The sequence below is a fragment of the Pistacia vera genome, unplaced genomic scaffold (assembly GCF_008641045.1).
Source record: "Pistacia vera cultivar Batoury unplaced genomic scaffold, PisVer_v2 Contig406, whole genome shotgun sequence".
Lineage (NCBI taxonomy): Eukaryota > Viridiplantae > Streptophyta > Magnoliopsida > Sapindales > Anacardiaceae > Pistacia > Pistacia vera.
Window position 1 is genome coordinate 780,129 of NW_022196231.1, and position 18,254 is coordinate 798,382.

The window sequence follows — 18,254 nt, forward strand, 5'->3', positions numbered from 1 at the left end:
TCATCCTCTTAGACACTCCATTATGTTGTGGTGTATACGGAGATGTGAGTTTTAATACTATCCCACATTCCTTCAGGTATGTTTAACTCAACTTGCCATACTTGGCATAGTTGTTATTTTGATAATATCCTTATTGTCTATTCTAGGAACATATTATTATGAAACAGTTTCATAAAGAATATTATTTATACTCAAGGACAACAATCCATTAGTAAAACAATATTCTCACTTGTCCAAAATGGACATAGAAATATAATTTCTAGAAACTGAAGAAAAATCATAATAATCCACAAGTTCCAAGTAACAAGCTGGTAGGCAAAATCAAACGATAAGAATACATCTAATTTAGCATCACGTGCTCCATTTCTAACTGGTAGGTCCACTTCTCCCTCAGCAAGCAATCTACCCTGTCGTAGCCCCTGCACATCAGAACAAATGTGAGTACCACATTTGTGTCAATGACCCGAGATGTTGACGGAAGAAGTTAATCTCAATCAAGAACATACCTGACAAAGAAGTAAGATTCTTCTTCCTTTTTGCTAGGAAGGCCTTGCAATGTTTCCTCCAGTGGCTGGGATTCCCATAGTGAGGACAACGCCCTTCCTATCAATAACAGTTTCTTCCAACGACTTCTGAGTCTTTTCCTTCTCACTTGAGTTGGCTTCAACCAACGTCAATGTTTCTAGCATTTTCATGCTTGACTTAGTAGCCTTCAACATATCCAGAAGCTCATAAAAGGTATTCTTCTTATCATCCTCAATGAAACCATAGACAAATTGAGAGTAAGAATTGGTAAAAACTGTAATATTAGGTTTATTGTTAAACCCTCATTAAGTCTACATCCCAAAATCTCAAGCTTGCTTATATACTCGGTCAACTTGAGTATATGATCACCAATATTGGTACCCTTTTCCATTTTGCATCTGAATAGTGACTGAGACACCATATTCTTTTCATTTCTCTAGAGAGAATAAAGAATAAAAGCTAAGTCCATATTTTGGCACTACTGTCATAGTAATGGCGTCATTGATGCAAGCACAATGTATCTAGTCATTTCTACTTTTGCATCATGTGTATGTGTATGTTTCATATATACATACCCAGTTTGATGGATAGAACTATCAGTAGATTCTGGTGACAAAGCCTGCTCAATGGTGTATAATCTAGCGCTTTACTGAAGCATATTATTTATTCTTCTGTACCAGTCAATGAAATTCTCACCATTCCATTTGTTTCCTAGTTTAATGATTTGTCATAATGATGATGGGATCATATTGCTCAATTTTTTAAGTGAATCTACAAGTGCAGAATAAGTAAACATTATTACAATGTTTATTATTATTATTTAATAATACCTTTTCTTAAAAAATAGCTCCCACTATTTTCCTCAAGTCAATAGCCCTCACTATTAACTCGGAAAAGCCCGTTGGCTTTCCTAGTAGACTGAGATCCCATCTAGCCCATTTCAAACCTTCGATTTGGCGAACAAGCCAAAATGGGTTGATTAGGTAGGCCAACAAACTTAATCCACACCAGTTGATAGCTCCCACTACCAATCTCAAATGTGAAACAATCCAATAAGCCAATCACACAATTCAATGGCCTAAGCCATCATCCTCAAGTGTGATTCTCAGTACCAGTAAAGTGGACACTACATGTCGCCACGTATACACAACAAGTGTACTTCTCTACTATGCCTATGACATGCTTATCAACCTTCGCTTTGGCAAACAAGCCAAATATGTCATTTTAAGTTGACCCATCATCATTAAGAAAAACTCCAATGAGCTTTAACCTCCCACTGGTAGAAGTGTACCCTTCGCTTTGGCGAACAAGGTTCTAACGAACAGTGGTTTGATTAAAGTCATGATGATGGAAGGCGTACGTGACTTAATATACTTTATTTGAGGGTTTTATTTTACGTCTCACCAGTTTTATCTTTATTAGCATGTTATAGTCATAATATACACCCTTAGCATGCATTCTATGCATTTAAGGAAATATGCCGATACATGGCCTAATTAAAACTGATTTCCTCGAGCCTAGAGGAATCGGTAGGTCACCTAGGGATCCTGTAATAAATATCTTGAGTCTTCAAGTACGATTGCTTTGTCCTTGCTCTATCTTCAAGTACATTACAAAATATATCATACTAAATTTAAACTGAAATTAATTATACACTAATTTTACATCAATAACTTTAGAAACCTCAATTTACATTCAAGGGGAATGAGATGAGAAGGGAATGTACATCGAGAAGGTAGGACAAAGAGAGGGCACGCAGGCCCTACTTAAAATTTACAATCATACATAACCAAAAATATACTTTAAAAACATTCACCATAGGTCTAAGGCTCATGTATTGAGCACCATGCAATTTTTCAAACAAGAATTATTACATATATTCAAAACAATCAATTTTGAATTGGGCAGGTTGATTTACAAAATTACCCTCTTGAATTTGCAGAATTACGCATCGATCCAACATTAAAAATGCTACAACATCATTCACGCCATGGCATAGTTTTATTATGCCGCGTGCGCATCAAGAAAGGAATATGCGTTGCGGCAAAGTTTTATTTCACTGTGGCGCAAAACCAACAACCTGTGCTCTGACAAGGCATTCACGCTGTGGCGAGATCACGCAATTTTACAATTTGGCGTGCTACATCGTCGTATTCATGCTGTGAAGTAGTTTTATTATGCTGCGGCCCAAACACGTGTTGCAATTCTATGACGATTTCATGATGCGGTGAAGTTTTATTTCGCCGCGGCTCAAATCGTGCGATTGCGCAATCATGGTATGTAATCACGCATGTTGGATCATGCTATGTACATCGAGAAGGTAGGACAAAGATAGGGCATGCAAGCCCTACTTAAAATTTACAATCATACATACCCAAAAATATACTTTAAAAACATTCACCATAGGTCTAAGGCTCATGTATTAAGCACCATGCAATTTTTTAAACAAGAATTATTACATACATTCAAAACAATCAATTTTGAATTAGGCAGGTTGATTTACAAAATTACCCTCTTGAATTTGCATAATTACGCATCGATCCAACATTAAAAATGCTACAACATCATTCACGCCATGGCATAGTTTTATTATGCCGCGGTGCGTATCAAGAAAGGAATATGCATCGCGGCAAAGTTTTATTTCACCGTGGCGCAAAACCAACAACCTATGCTCTGACAAGGCATTCACGCTGTGGCTAGATCACGCAATTTTACAATTTGGAGTGCTACATCGTCATATTCATACTGTGAAGTAGTTTTATTATGCCACGGCCCAAACGCGTGTTGCAATTCTATGACGATTTCACGATGCGGTGAAGTTTTATTTCGCTGCGGCTCAAATCGCGCGATTGCACGATCATGCTATGTAATCACGCCGTGGAGAAGTTTTATTTCACCGCGGCCCAAATGTGCATTCTAGTCACTCAACGCTTCCTACAATCACACCGTGACAAAGTTTTATTTCACCGCGGCGCACTTACGTATTCCAGGCTTACAAAACTCTACGCCACGGCACAGAAGAACTGTGCCGCGACTCAAATCGCAGTTTTCAGAATACTGTTCATGCACGCATATTACAAAAACGATCCAATGTGAATTCCTTAACAAATCCAGTCAATATATTAATCAATATAAGCAACTTTAATAGATTGAAAAACTTAAACATGCATTTCCAAGCAATCAATCCAGTTAATCAATCAAAATACAGTTAAAATATATACAATCAAGGCCCTAGGCTCTGATACCACTGTTAGTAAATCGATGAACAGAGGCAGTGAAAAAATAAAATTTTTACCCATCGATTACTCTGATTTTGCCAAGATCAGGGTATATATATTTTACATGTTTAAATTGAAACAATAAAGATCCATGCAAGGATTAGATCATACCAGCGATTGGAGGCTCCATCAGTGTCTTTGAATGAGATTCGCTACCGATTCGAGAACGAAATCGAACTCACATCGTCCACACGAAGACAGTATGTTAGAGACCAAGAATTAATTTTGCTAGAATTAATTCTTGGCTTTAAGGATGGTATTTGGATGATAAAGTGAAGAGAAGAAGAAAGAAAAATTTTCTCTCAAATATTCACCCACGGCAAGAATGAGAGAAATCCATCCAAACCTATTTTTGCTTTCTTTATATAATAAAGCAAAATTTCCATTCCACCCCTAAAGTTTAAAAAAAACCCAAACATATGTGGAATCTCATACTGTTCCCTAATTAATTATTTAGTTAAATATTAATATTAACTTTAATAATTAAATTTGTAATTTTGCTACATTACTCCAATAATAAAATTGGACAAGGCTATAACCTCAATAAATTTAATTACACAGCAAAATTACCAATATTCCCTTTCATCGAAAAGGACGAATATACCCTTCCAAAATTTACCATCCTTAAACTGTCTTCTAAGTATGTGACCCGTAGGCTCCTTATCATATCGGCAGTGAGTAGTATCGTGATTGACACCAATCAATCATCTCAAGACCAAGATTGGCCCCTAGCAAGGCATCATGGCCACCTGATAGATTCACATTCAATGAAATAGCTACCTATAAACAATATGGTTCTCGTGCAATCAAATCATTTCATCATATGTTATCTTATCGAGATTGAGGTATAGAAATAGTGTCAACCTCAGTTATCCTTGATAACATTATATTCAGTTATTAGACCAATGACCAGAATAATAAATTAGATTGGGTAATAACTCAATCCCACTGTAGCCACAGCTTTAGTGTCATTGTCATATACTGAATCACGATGTGAGATAACTTTTCCTATACTCGGGAGTGATGAATCCTTTGTCGATCCACCATAGTCTTGATACACTCCTCGATGTAGCCAATCACTACTGTATTGATAGCTCTAAATAGAATTGTTAGAAATCGATCTACCCAATGCAGTGGAAAAACAAAAATCTAAAGAATGAATTGATTCCTTTTATGCCAAGATCCGGGTATAGATTATATAGTTTACATGTTAAACCAAAATTTTACACAAAATAATATCAATCCAGACATGGATCAGAGATCTTATGCATGTTTTGAGGCTTCTTCAAATGTCTCTGAATTTACTTCGCTACCGATTCAGTGTAGAACCGAACGAACGGTGATCCACACGTAGACAATCCGAAGAACCAAAGAGGGATTTGCTAGATCTACTAATTACCTTCAAGAATTAAATTGAATCAAACAAAAATCTTTGATTCAAAACCAAAGGGAGAACGTGAGAGAGAAGGGTGAAAGGGGGCTCCCTTTCTTTCTTTTATAAAGGAAATTGAATCATTTCTTTAACACAACTTGCACTTATATAGTGCAAGTTGTTAAAACCATATTCCTATAATGAATACACATGGGTTCCAACTCTCATCCACACTTGTATCCAAACACCCTTCTTATGGTATTTTATTTTAATTAATTATTATTATAATTAAAATCAATTAATATATTTATAAAATATACTAACATTTAATTAATAATAATAATTCATTTATATATATGCATACATATATTTAAATATAATCTTACTAATTTAATTTTAATATTAAATTAAATGTAGGCAACAACCTCAGCAAATTTAATTGCACTGTGAGATTACCAAAATACCCTTTCATCCTAAAAGATGAAAATATCCCTTGAACAAAGCGATCCTTAAATTATCTTCTAAAAGTGTCACCCGTAGGCTCCTCATCATACTGGCAGTTAGTAGTATCGCGATTAACAGCAATTAATCGTCTCACTACACATATACCAAGATTGGCCTCTAGCAAGACATTATGGCCACCCGATAGATTCGGATTCAATGAAATAACTACCTATCAACGATATGGTTATCGTGCAATCAAATCTTTTCATCATCTGTTATCTCAACGAGACTAGGGTACAGAAATAGTTTCAACCTCAGTTATTCTCGATACCTTTGTATTCAATTACTGGACCAATGACCGAAATAATAAATTGGATTCAGCAACAACTCAATCTCACTGTGGCCATAGATTTAGTGTCATTACCATTTACTGAATTGCGTAGTGAGATAACTTCTCCCGTACTCGGGAGTGATGAATCCTCTATCGATCCACCATAGTCTTGATACACTTATTGATGCAGCCAATCACTACCATATTGACAGCTTTGAATAGAACTGTGTTGGGCTAGTTTCAAACTACATCAATTAGTGCACAAGGCACTCTAGTGATCTCAAATCTAAGGATCACATGCACCACCATTTGTTAGAGGATTTGTTCTATAGACATTGGGGTTACCATCTATATGGAATAACCTAGTGGATCACTCCGTGAACTTGCCTATAGCAAGCACCCATGTGTTGCACCAAGTTGTCGGCAAACAACCTTGACAAGTGAGATCAATCACTACCTTTCGACGGGGTCGTTCAGTATTATTTGTGTCATTGGTTAGAATAATACTAAGGCTACGAACATTTCTAAAATGGCCACCATATGTGATCATAGGGTTCTCACTATCAAGATTTGAAAGACTTGACACCCTCGTCATAGTTCTACCATCCTAAGGACATATATCAATACATATAGATATAATTTACATGATATAGAATAAAATGCATTTTATTGATTAATAAACATTATTACAAAGAGTCAATTTTACTATAATTGATTAGCTCTAGGCCACCTACTCTAACAAGAACTATGTTAGGCTAGTGTCAAATTACACCAATCGGTGCACAACGTGCTTCGATGATCTCCAGTCTAAAGATCATATGCACCACCATCCGTTAGAGGATTTATTCCATAGGCACTGGGGTTACCATCTATATGGAATCCTCTGGTGGGTCAGTCTAATGAACTTGTCTACAGCAAACACCCATGTGTTACACTAGGTTGTCGGCAAACAACCTTGACAAGTGAGATCAGTCATTGCCCTTCAACAAGATCGTTCAACACTATGATAGCCTTACTGTATTATCTGTATCCTTGGTTAAAATAATACTAGGGCTACGGACATAAATACTTGATATCCTCGTTACGGTTCTACCATCCTAAAGACATATATCAATACTCTAACAATAGATATATAAATAGGCCCAAGGAAAGTCTAGTGGGGGCAAAGATATTGAACTGGAGGCCCATGAGCCCATTTGTTAGAAGATTTACTTCAATATATATATATAATCATTCCATTCAGAAGAGAAATTTACTTAGAAATATAAATATCTTGCCTATGGATTATTTAATTTACATTATTTTAAAATTTAAACCATAAAATCTTACTCCACGCTTATCAATTAGTTTTTTATGTAGTGATCTTTGTCATAACGTACATAGAATAAGCAAACGCTGGTAAGAGGGTTGAACTAATAAAAGCATTTGGCCAATCTACGAAGAGGAGAGTTTCACCAATTCAAGTCTCCATATCACAACACAATTTCCTTCTCAAAAAGTATGAGTAGCAAGAAATCTTATATTACAATACATTGTGTAATTATACGATTAAGAATAATTATTAAATTTAGCTAATGATATATAACTAAATGGTAACAATTAATTTCCAGAATATATCAGTTACTCTATAGAAAGTTGTGTAATTATTAAATATATGAACCGAGGGATCATTTCTTACAATCCTTACTTTTCAAAGATCAATATTTGTTTATTCCGTTTTAAGTTATAGATGTAATCATGAGTTTGATATATATTTTTTTCTCTTAGGTGAATATTGCTAAGCATTCATAAATTAAAATGTGAATGCTTAGCATTATTAGTTTCTTAAGAGAAAAGAATAAATGATGTCTGGAAGCGTCCTGGGCATTCCTATCATTTCTATTATTTTATTATATATATTGTTTTTACCACACATATCTTTTATTTGCACATCTTATAAGCCTCTCAGTGGTCTTCGCACAAATGAATGTATGCTCAAATTCACGTGAACCTCTTAAATAATTAGAAAGATATTCAAGGACGTGAAAGTAACCTCAAAACATACCATTAATTACAGCAATTAATTAATGTTAACTCAATTTCCTATGATATATATCACACGGGTAATCATGTGATCAAATAAACAAATGGTGAGTTTGTTAACATTTATAAGTTTGATTGTAGCTAACCAAATGTATAATCAAGAATTAATGAAATTTCTAGAGCAATATTGGATAGGTTGATAAAATAGCTACTATATCAACTACTTTCTTTAATTTGCATATGTGTCCTAACTATTCACGTACAGCTTCTGATTACGTGAAAATAGAAATATAATAAATTAATACTTAGTTATACCCACCTATACCATCTTCTGATGACACCGCTTCTTATTTCACTTTGCAAATCAAGCAATTCAATATATGCAACGAAGCAATGAAGGTGAGAGGTTGAGCTAACAAGACACAAATTTCTCACTAACCCTACCTTTTGTTATTTATTTACTCAATTATTAGCTTAAAATGTCCCCCTAGCCCCCCATCTCCACTTCCCACAGCTATAAAAAGCTGGTCCTACACATCGAAATCAATCCAAAAATACAGTTGCATCTATATATCCTTTTTATAAATCATTTTGCACAAAACTAACTCCTCTTGTAGCCTTTCATCAATATAACTTCCAACAATGGCCTATCTCCGTGTCCCATCGATTATATTATCACTTCTGCTAATCAGTTTGTCTTCATTAAGCTTCAATGGTGATTTGGTTGGAGCTCGCCATCTTCTGGAGATACCTAAGCCTGAATTGCCCGAGATTCCAAAGCCCGAGCTGCCAACATTTCCTCATTTGCCTGACATTCCAAAGCCCGAGCTGCCAACATTTCCTCATTTGCCTGAGTTTCCAAAGCCCGAGCTGCCATCATTTCCTCATTTGCCCGACCTTCCTAAGCCCACATTGCCCAAGGACTTCCCTGTGATCCCTACTCACTCAACCACTAATCCTTAAATTACTTCCATCTCTTTATTTCAGTTTTTACAAGCATTATATATTGAAGTTTCACGATTGCTAACTATTCAAAAGTGTTGTAATAAACTTGTGTGGTCTTTATTTTCCAGATAAATTATGTGTACTTTTTTTTTATTATTCAAGAGTAGTTGCCCGAGTTTATTTTGTTTTCTATGGTGATATTATATAGTGATATGTGATGTTGAATTGTTGATCAAGTTATGTTTGTAGTATATAGCCTGATTTGGTAGGTAAATATCATACCTAAAATTAGGGGTTTCATATATTATGTTGTTGAATGGTGTGAAGATATTTCTAGAATCGAAATAAAATTAGAGAAAAGAGTGAAATTGAAGAAGAGAGAAGCACTCGGAAATTTCATTAACTAATTTGAGTAACGCGCGCGGCTCCTTTATAAAGCTGTTGAACAAACCGCTGCGTTTTTACAAACTTTGATTCCTGACATTTTAACCCAGACCTAATTTTACTCATTACAATTTAGTCTACCTTAGTTTCCAATTTTGCATTTCGATCCCAGACTGCTTCTTTATCTTAACAAATGGAAAATATGTAAACTAATATATTTAAGATATACATTCGTGGTGGTAAGTCCTAAAAGAATGTGAATATAAATCACATAGGGTAGTTTGACACGTGCATTGGACTAAATTATTATTATTTTATACTTGATTCGAGTGAATTGGATGTGATTAGATTGAACTAAATTTAATACTGTCAAGTGTTTGGTGCAACACTGTACAAATTAAATAATTAATTAATTAATAAAAATCTAATTATTTGAAAATTTTAATTATAAAAATATTTTTAAAAAATTCATATAAATAATAATAAAAATCGAAATAAAATTTATAGAATTAAAAAAAAAATTCAGAAGAGTTCGGCGACACCATCAACACTATTGGGTAGATCACATGTTGATCTATCCAATAATGTGAACGATAAAGACACTGGCAACATCATTCCACTGGAAAAAATCAGAAAAGTTTTGATAAAATTATTTTCGGACTTTTCCGGGGAAACAAAGTTGTTGATGCCTCTGTCATTTACACCTCGGTGGTCTATTCAACAGTATTGACAGTGCCATCAAACTTGGCACTGGCCACGGTAGCTGTTGGCGGATTTTCGACAAACCCCGCTAGCCACTTTTCATACTTTTAAAATTATTTTATAATTTTATAATAATAAAAATAATAAAAATAATTTTTAACATATTTTTAGTTTTCATGTCTTTGCACAAATCAAACCCGTGGGGGGATGGGAATTAAATTGTAAAAATAGTGTTAAGATTTTCAAGTTTTAATAACGGGTAACCTTCCCCAAATCAAACATAAGAGTATTATTTCAAAATAATTCAGTATTGTCTCATCCATTATGGATTAGAAAAATGTCAAATGTATAATCGTTGCTTCAGATGAATTTGATAACCATATTTAAGGCAAATAGACTTTTAAATTAGGGTGCAATTAAGCTTTTTAATTAGCCTTAGGTGTTAACGAGTAACTATGCACATTTTTGTTAGTGTATGTCCTAGGGAACCAACCGTATTGTTGGTTTTAAGACATTATATCTTGTAAATATTCTTTTAAGAATGGAAGAAAGAGTTCTGATTTCACGTGTATGTTTACTGCTTCATTTATATTATTTATAATGCATATGAAATGTCCGAATGATACAGATCTTTAGAAGATCAAATCGTCGAAGCATTCCCTACGTAAGTAATGTTAATTAGGTAATAACATTGCATAGCTGGCATGTTGAATGTCTCTATTGACTATCATGTGATGGTATTAGTATGAACGATTATAAAAGTTATATCACTAGGGCATTAGCATGGATAAACAGTTAGTGGACTGTTTATCAAATATGATCATTTATGATGAATCACATAGACATTTAGAATGTAGTCAATGATACATCATAAGATCATATTAGTGTATCATTGATCCTTAGACTTGAGATGTCACGGTTGAATTTCACATAGATGCATATTGTTCATATGGTGAATAAACATGGGACTAGTCATGTCATATATAAGAAGCCGATTTGGCCATGCGCTATTTATGTGTAAAGACAAGTGATAGTCAAGACAGTATCCATTGACTTGATATAGTTTGATATCAAGTCCCCAAACAAGTGTCAATATACATTGAAAAAGGAAATCTGTAGCCGTTGTATATAAAATGTTACCTGAAATGTTGTTTCATGGTAACACGTTCTGAATATATTGATTGTTAATTTGATATAAGATTAAGACAAAGACTTTGACATACCATGGATTCATTCTTAATTGGGATTAGACAATGGAAAGATTTAACTACACAATGCATATGATCATAAAAGGGTTTGTTAAAGTATATCTTCATTGTGGCTTAGGGGTTATGGAGCATTGTTAGATGTCTACCTTAATCAGTGGGAGTTTCAGTCATAAAGATTGTAGAAAACTCATATTTGTCAAACTTATAAATTGTGTGTGTACACATATTTTCTGCATGCACACCAAATTGACGGACTTGAATTTTGGCTTGTTTTATTTAGAGTGTGTGTGCATAATAGTTTGTGCTCTCACTCTTACTTTAGATATTTGCAACCCGGCACGAGTTTCATCACTAAAAAAGTGAAAAATATATTATATATCTTTGTCTCTCACTTTTTTAGGAGCTTTTTACATGTGTCATAACATCCTTAAGTGGTCATAGGGAATAAAGTACTTTTCCCAATTTGCTTTGTGGTCCAAACCCAAAAGAAGGAAAACTTTCCTTATTTGGACAAGCATGCGTCAATCCCTTGTTGGTTGACCTGGCACTATATTGTTGAGCAAGAAATCTTTCATTATATAACACCGTTTTCTTGCGTATATTTTAGTGAACCTTTTAGTATATTTTGATTCATATCCTTTGATTTTCTAAGAGTATTTTCTTCTCTTACGGTTTCAGGTTCATTTCCATATTTGTGCCAAAACCTCACCATATCAAACACGTTATTGATGGCTCTTGGAACGTGGTTCCTTTGCTGATGCTGGTGCATGGCATCGATGCTTGAAGCTTGTTGGTTCACAAGCTATTCATGGTGTGTTCCCCGCGTGAAGAAGGTCCAAGGAGTTGCTACACATTAAAGATTCAGAATGTGGTGCTAAGTGTAAAATTGAACATAGAGTTCTTTTTCTGTAACTTAGATCAGCTTTGAACTATATCTTGTAATGTGTTTTTAACTTAGTGGATTGCTTCAATCTAGACAAGGTCCCATGGATTTAGGCTAAAATTGGATTTAGCCGAACCATGAATATGGTTGTGTTCTTTATTTTTTGCACTTGTGTTTGATGTGTTCAAATTGGAATTGTTTAATCTCTTTGGTAAATATTCCACTGCACTTAATATGGGTAACCACACTCTTTAACGTGAGCCAAATCATCAACTCTCTCCCCAATAAAGATTTATGATGAAACATATTGGAACATACTACGGTATTGGGCCCACGGCTAAGCCATAGTGAACCTAAGAAGTCACACATAAAAACTAAGGAGGATGGAGAAATAGCCAAACAGAATTGATTATCCAAGTTTGGCTAACACCTACTAAGGGTAATAAAGACATTTATATTATCATCATTGAATTAGATTCAATGGAGGGTTTTATTTGTAATTATGAATCATTTAAAAGATTAAATTGTTAAATGGAATTAAGTGTAATTCTAAGTTCATAATTAATCATTTTCTTTATATTAAATTAGATTTAATAATGGATTGTAATTGTAAATATATAAATAATTTAAGAGTTAAATTGTTTATTATGATTAACTGTTAATTCAACGTCATTATTTAAAGAAGTTTAATAACTTCATAATAATTATGAAATTATTTACAACTCCAAAACAATTATGGAATTGTTTAAAGAAGTCCAAAACAATTGTTGAATTTTTTACCAGGCAACTTATATAAGAAAATGATATATCAATTTTGAAGTAAAGATAAAAAAATTTCTAAGAACCCTAGTATATCTCTCTTGGCCTAATTCTTCTTTTTTCCTTAGTGTGGATACTCTTTTGTTTAATTTCTCTTGAAATTAAAAGCCTTCAAGGTTGCTAAGGACTTAAGATAACAAGCTATACCTTACTTGTGTTTTCAATCTGATTGAATTTTTTTTTTGCAAAATCCTAATATATATTTTATAGTATTACATGCATCAAATGCTTATTTCTCCATGCATTCCAACCTTCAATTTTAACTTATATTTCCCCGTTGGTTAATATAAATTACAATATTTTCCTTTGATGTTCATTATTCTTTGCTCTCTAGATCTAGATCTGCATAACNGAGAACAATTCATTCATTGTAAACGAGAGAAGTGAGGCATATTGCAATAATATTGACTCAGCTGGACGTAGCCTACATTGGGTGAACCAGGGTAAATCGCGCGTATTACATTCTTTGTTTACTGTTTGTTTTGTTTAATTATTATTATTTTGTTCCTGTTGCTTCTCTATTTCGTTCATGAAGAATACAAAGTCCGGTGTAGAGGAAGAGATTATTCATAAGTGCATAATACTATATATACAACATTTTTTATACAATATTTCTGATACAACTTGGTGTAACAAAATATGATTGGTTGATTTTAAATTAAAAATAAGTGTTCAACCAATCATCTTTTGCCATATTAGATTGTATGTGTAGTATTGCTCTTCTTGGGTAAAGTTCTTGACAAAATTAGAAATAATAACTTTTAATAATATCTGACAAATGTCAATATTTAATTGGTTTATGGTGTCAATTCAACAATTTGAGTTGGTACCTTCGCAGTAGTCTCTAGATTTTCTCAATAACAAGATATAAAAATAATATAGAATATAAACAATGATTGATAATAAAAAACTAAAAAACCTTGTAATATTAAAAATTAATTGAATTTATTACTGATAAGAGCATGGAGTCTAAAATAATTAAAGTAAATTTTTTATTTGAATTTAGAGAAAAAAAATAGAATTAATATAACAATTAAATCAAGGTTAACGTAANTCACATCCCTTTGTGTTCAACCGCCATTCCTCTGTGTTCAATCAATCGTCATTCTTCATCTTCAATTCTTATCTTTCGATTGAATTCTTTGATTGAACTAAACTTCTGTAGTTTTATTTGATTCGTTTGTTTTGTTTTATTGAATTTTCATTCAAAATTTTATACCTTTTTTTTATCTTATGGCAACTGTTGCTGAAATTGCCAGTGAACAAACTGCCGCCACCACAACAACTACCACAAACAACACCAACAACAACAACAACGAGAAGAGTAACAATAATTTGGAATGGTGGGTTTGATATAAGGCTTTTAGTTGTTGTTGTGTGTAAGGAGCCTATGAATGTGTGTGTGGTTTTTTTATCTTGCTCATGCAGGTTTAAGGTAGGCGGGAGGTGTGTTTTCTTGCTGGTGTGAGGCAGGGGAGGGTTGTTGGGCGGAGGTGCAGGTCTCTCTTCAAGAGGAGTGGGATGATTTGATTTTCTTATCCTTATACAGGTGGTGTGTGGCAGGTCCCTTCTACTATGGACTCTTGTGTGGACTATTTTTTCTGCTACTTTGGTTCTCTTTGGGAGAATTTTTTGTTCTATTTGGATGATCACTATTAAGTTTATTTCATGTTGCAGCATTGGAGTTTTCATCGTGTGACAGCATGAGCTTAATAGAGGCAAATTTGGTGATTTTGGCTGCTGCTGCAGCTTGGGAGTTTGTAAGCAGATTGGGGTGATGTAGCTTGGCTATGTTGTTTTGGGGCTTTTTGTGCAGTTTCCTTTCTATCCCTTTCCGTTTGTGGTTTTTGGGAATTGGTTATGCAGTTTGGGTTCATCTTTGTGGATATTTTGTTCTCCCATGTATAGTTCTCTTGTCCATAGGGTGGCTAGTTCTTGTAAATGGCTTATGATTTTTTTTAGGTCGGTCCTTATTAGGATGGCCTGTCCAACAGTCCAGGTATGTTTTTGTCCCTTGGGTTGTCCAAGGTTCCTGGCTCTAAAGGGTTCTGGCCCCTTATTTAGGTACATTTTTTATTTTTTATAATATTTGTTTTTGCTTTCGTTATGCATTCTTAATTGTGGTATGTTTCAGTCTTTTATTGAATTCTGAAAATTTTAAGTTTTTTTATTTTTTTTTCTCATATTCATGTTAGCATGATGATGTCACCGATCCAACCCGTCGGTCAAACTGGTTCGACCGATCAACCTGTGACATGACCCCCTGATCGAGTCAACAAACGAGTCGGATTCCTAATCATTGGTTCCCTAAGCCTACTTGTGTATGGCTTGGGATTGGAATTTAGATCCTTAAGAAGAATGATTGAAAGAATCTATGTGGATGGATTAGCTCCTGTTTCTAGCCACGTCGAGAGCTATAAAGGGTTAACTGGGGTAAGCGCATAATAATGCTACCCCTTTCAATGGTGATCGGCCACACTAGATTACCCATATGTGAAGAACCTTTTGCTTGTCTAGCTATTGTTCTATGCCTCCTTTGTATCTTGGAGTTTATGAGCATTTAGAGATGTAACGATATCTCTAGCACACAACAATTAATTTAGTCCGTGGCTGAATTAAATATTATAATGTGAAAGTATATTTTGATCCACTATTTTTTCAAAAAAAAATCTTCTTCAATGGTTAAAAAACAATTAGAAAAGTAGTTCCTTATTGGTCTAATATATGTTGAGCCTTCATCTACAAAGTTAAACTCTTAGGTTGGATAACAACTTAGCACAGTATCAAAGCCAAAGGTTTCAAGTTCGAATTTCCACATACAAACTCGATAAAGAAACTGAAAAAAAAAAATAATAATAAAGTTTGAAGTGAGGGGCTTATTGGTTTAATATATGTTGAGCCCTCACCGATAAGCTTAAACTTTTAGGTGAGATGTGAAATTAACATTCCTAGACTATCATGAAGGATAGTTATTTTCTAAAATCTTTTCCTTGACTGTCAAGAGTTGTAAAGTGCATCCTTTACCCATATTCACGACGGATAGATCATATTAATGAATTACATGCAATTTATTTTCAAAGATAATATAACCATTGATTGAAACTTATTGCAGGGTGGATCACTTATACATTAAAGCCGAGTCTGTTATCTGGTTGCTTTTGAAAATTTTAATTTTTCTAATATAAAGTAAATATTAGTTCATTTGGCCAGCTGAAACTTGGATTTTTTTTTTCTTTTATTTAGTTGAAATATGGGTGTGTAGTTATCTTTCCACCTAAAAGTTTAAGTTAGAATTCAATATTGTATTAGTCCAATTAATCTAGAAAAACTCTTTCTTTCTTTTTTAAAGAATATCCTTAAAACAAACTAGGGATGCCTGGAAGTGAATCAATTACTTCCATTGTTTTGAAACCCAACCCATTGTGAGACTCGCCAAGGTGATTGGGTCACAGGTCGACCGGTCAAACTGGTTGGATTGATGACGTCAACAACAAAATTATTTTTAAAAAATTATATTAGTCCCTTAAATTTTAGTATATTATAAAAATACTTCTAAAATTTACAAATTAGTCCCTTATATTTTTATTTATTATAAAATACCCAAAATATTACGAATTAGTCCCTAATGTATTGCAAAAACACTCATAAAAAATTATCCATTAGTCCCTATAAATTTGAAATATAGCAAAATCCCCTTGGAACTTGAACCGGACTAGAGAGGCTGTCAAGTCTCGGTCGAACCGGTTCGACCAGCTGGCCCGGTCTGGGTTTTAAAACCTAGATTACTTCTACAATTAGTTAGGGTGATGACAGAAAATACTTTTAAGTACACAGTTCATATTTACTGTCTCTCACTTTTTAGGAGTTTTTTTACATGTGTCATAACATCATTAGTTTCTATAATAAAGTACTTTTCCCATTTGCTTTGTATCCAACCCAAAAAAGGAAAACTTTCCTTATTTGACAGCATGCGTCAATCCCTTGTTGGTTGACCTGGCACTATATTGTTGAGCAAGAAATCCTCATTATATAACACCGCTTTCTTGCGTATATTTAGTGAACCTTTTAGTATATTTTGATTCATATCCTTTGATTTTCTAAGATTATTTTTCTTCTCTTACGGTTCGATTCATTTCCATATTTGTGCCAAAACCTAACCATATCAAACACATTATTGATGGCTCTTGGAACGTGGTTCCATTGCTGATGCTGGGTGCATGGCGTTGATGCTTGAAGCTTGTGGTTCACAAGCTATTCACGGTGTGTTCCCCGCGTGAGAAGGTCCAGGAGTTGCTACCATTAGAGATTCAGATGTGGTGCTAAGTGTAAAATTGAACAAGGAGTTCTTTTTACTGTAACTTAGATCAGCTTTGACTATATCTTGTAATGTGTTTTTAACTTAGTGGATTGCTTCAATCTAGACAAGGTCCCATGGATTTAGGCTAAATGATTTACCAAACCATGAATATGGTTTGTTCTTGATTTTCCGCACTTGTGTTTATGTGTTCAAATTGGAATTGTTTAATCTCTTTGGTAAATATTCCACTGCACTTAAATGGTAACCACACTCTTTAACGATAACTAATCACCAACTCTTTCCCCAACAAGATTTATGATGAAACATATCGGAACATACTACGGTATTGGGCCCACGGCTAAGCCACAGTGAACCTAAGAGGTCACACATAAAAACTAAGGAGAATGGAGAAATAGCCAACGAGAATTGATTATTAAGGTTGCTAACACCTACCAAGGGTAATAAAGACATTTATATTATCATCATTGAATTAGATTCAATGGAGGGTTATATTTGTAATTATGAATCATTTAAAGATTAAATTGTTAATGGAATTAAGTGTAATTCTGTTCATAATTAATCTTTTTTTTTATATTAATTAGATTTAATAGGGGTTGTATTGTAAATATATAAACAATTTAAGAGTTAATTGTTTATTATGATTAACTGTTAATTCAACGTCATTATTTAAAGAGTTTATAACTTCATAATAATTATGAAATTATTTACAACTCCAAAACATTATGAATTGTTTAAAGAAGTCCAAAACAATTGTTGAATTTTTTACCAGGCAACTTATATAAGAAAATGATATATCAATTTTGGAGTAGAGATAAAAAAATTTCTAAGAACCCTAATATATCTCTCTTGGCCTAATTCTTCTTTTTTCCTTAGTGTGGATACTCTTTTGTTTAATTTCTCTTGAAATTAAAAGCCTTCAAGGTTGCTAAAGACTTAAGGTAACAAGCTATACCTTATTTGTTTTTCAATCTGATTGATTTTTTTTTGCAAAATCCTAATTATATTTTATAGTATTACATGCAT

The 18,254-nt window shown here is 33.7% G+C and overlaps 1 protein-coding gene across 1 annotated transcript; it reads left to right on the top strand.

The window, feature by feature from the left end:
- The first annotated feature begins 8,614 nt into the window (after positions 1 to 8,614).
- On the top strand, positions 8,615 to 8,935 carry LOC116142281 (protein PELPK1-like). Its single transcript, XM_031427718.1, has one exon. The coding sequence runs from the start codon at positions 8,615 to 8,617 to the stop codon at positions 8,933 to 8,935; it is 321 nt and encodes a 106-aa protein (XP_031283578.1).
- The last annotated feature ends 9,319 nt before the right edge of the window (positions 8,936 to 18,254 follow it).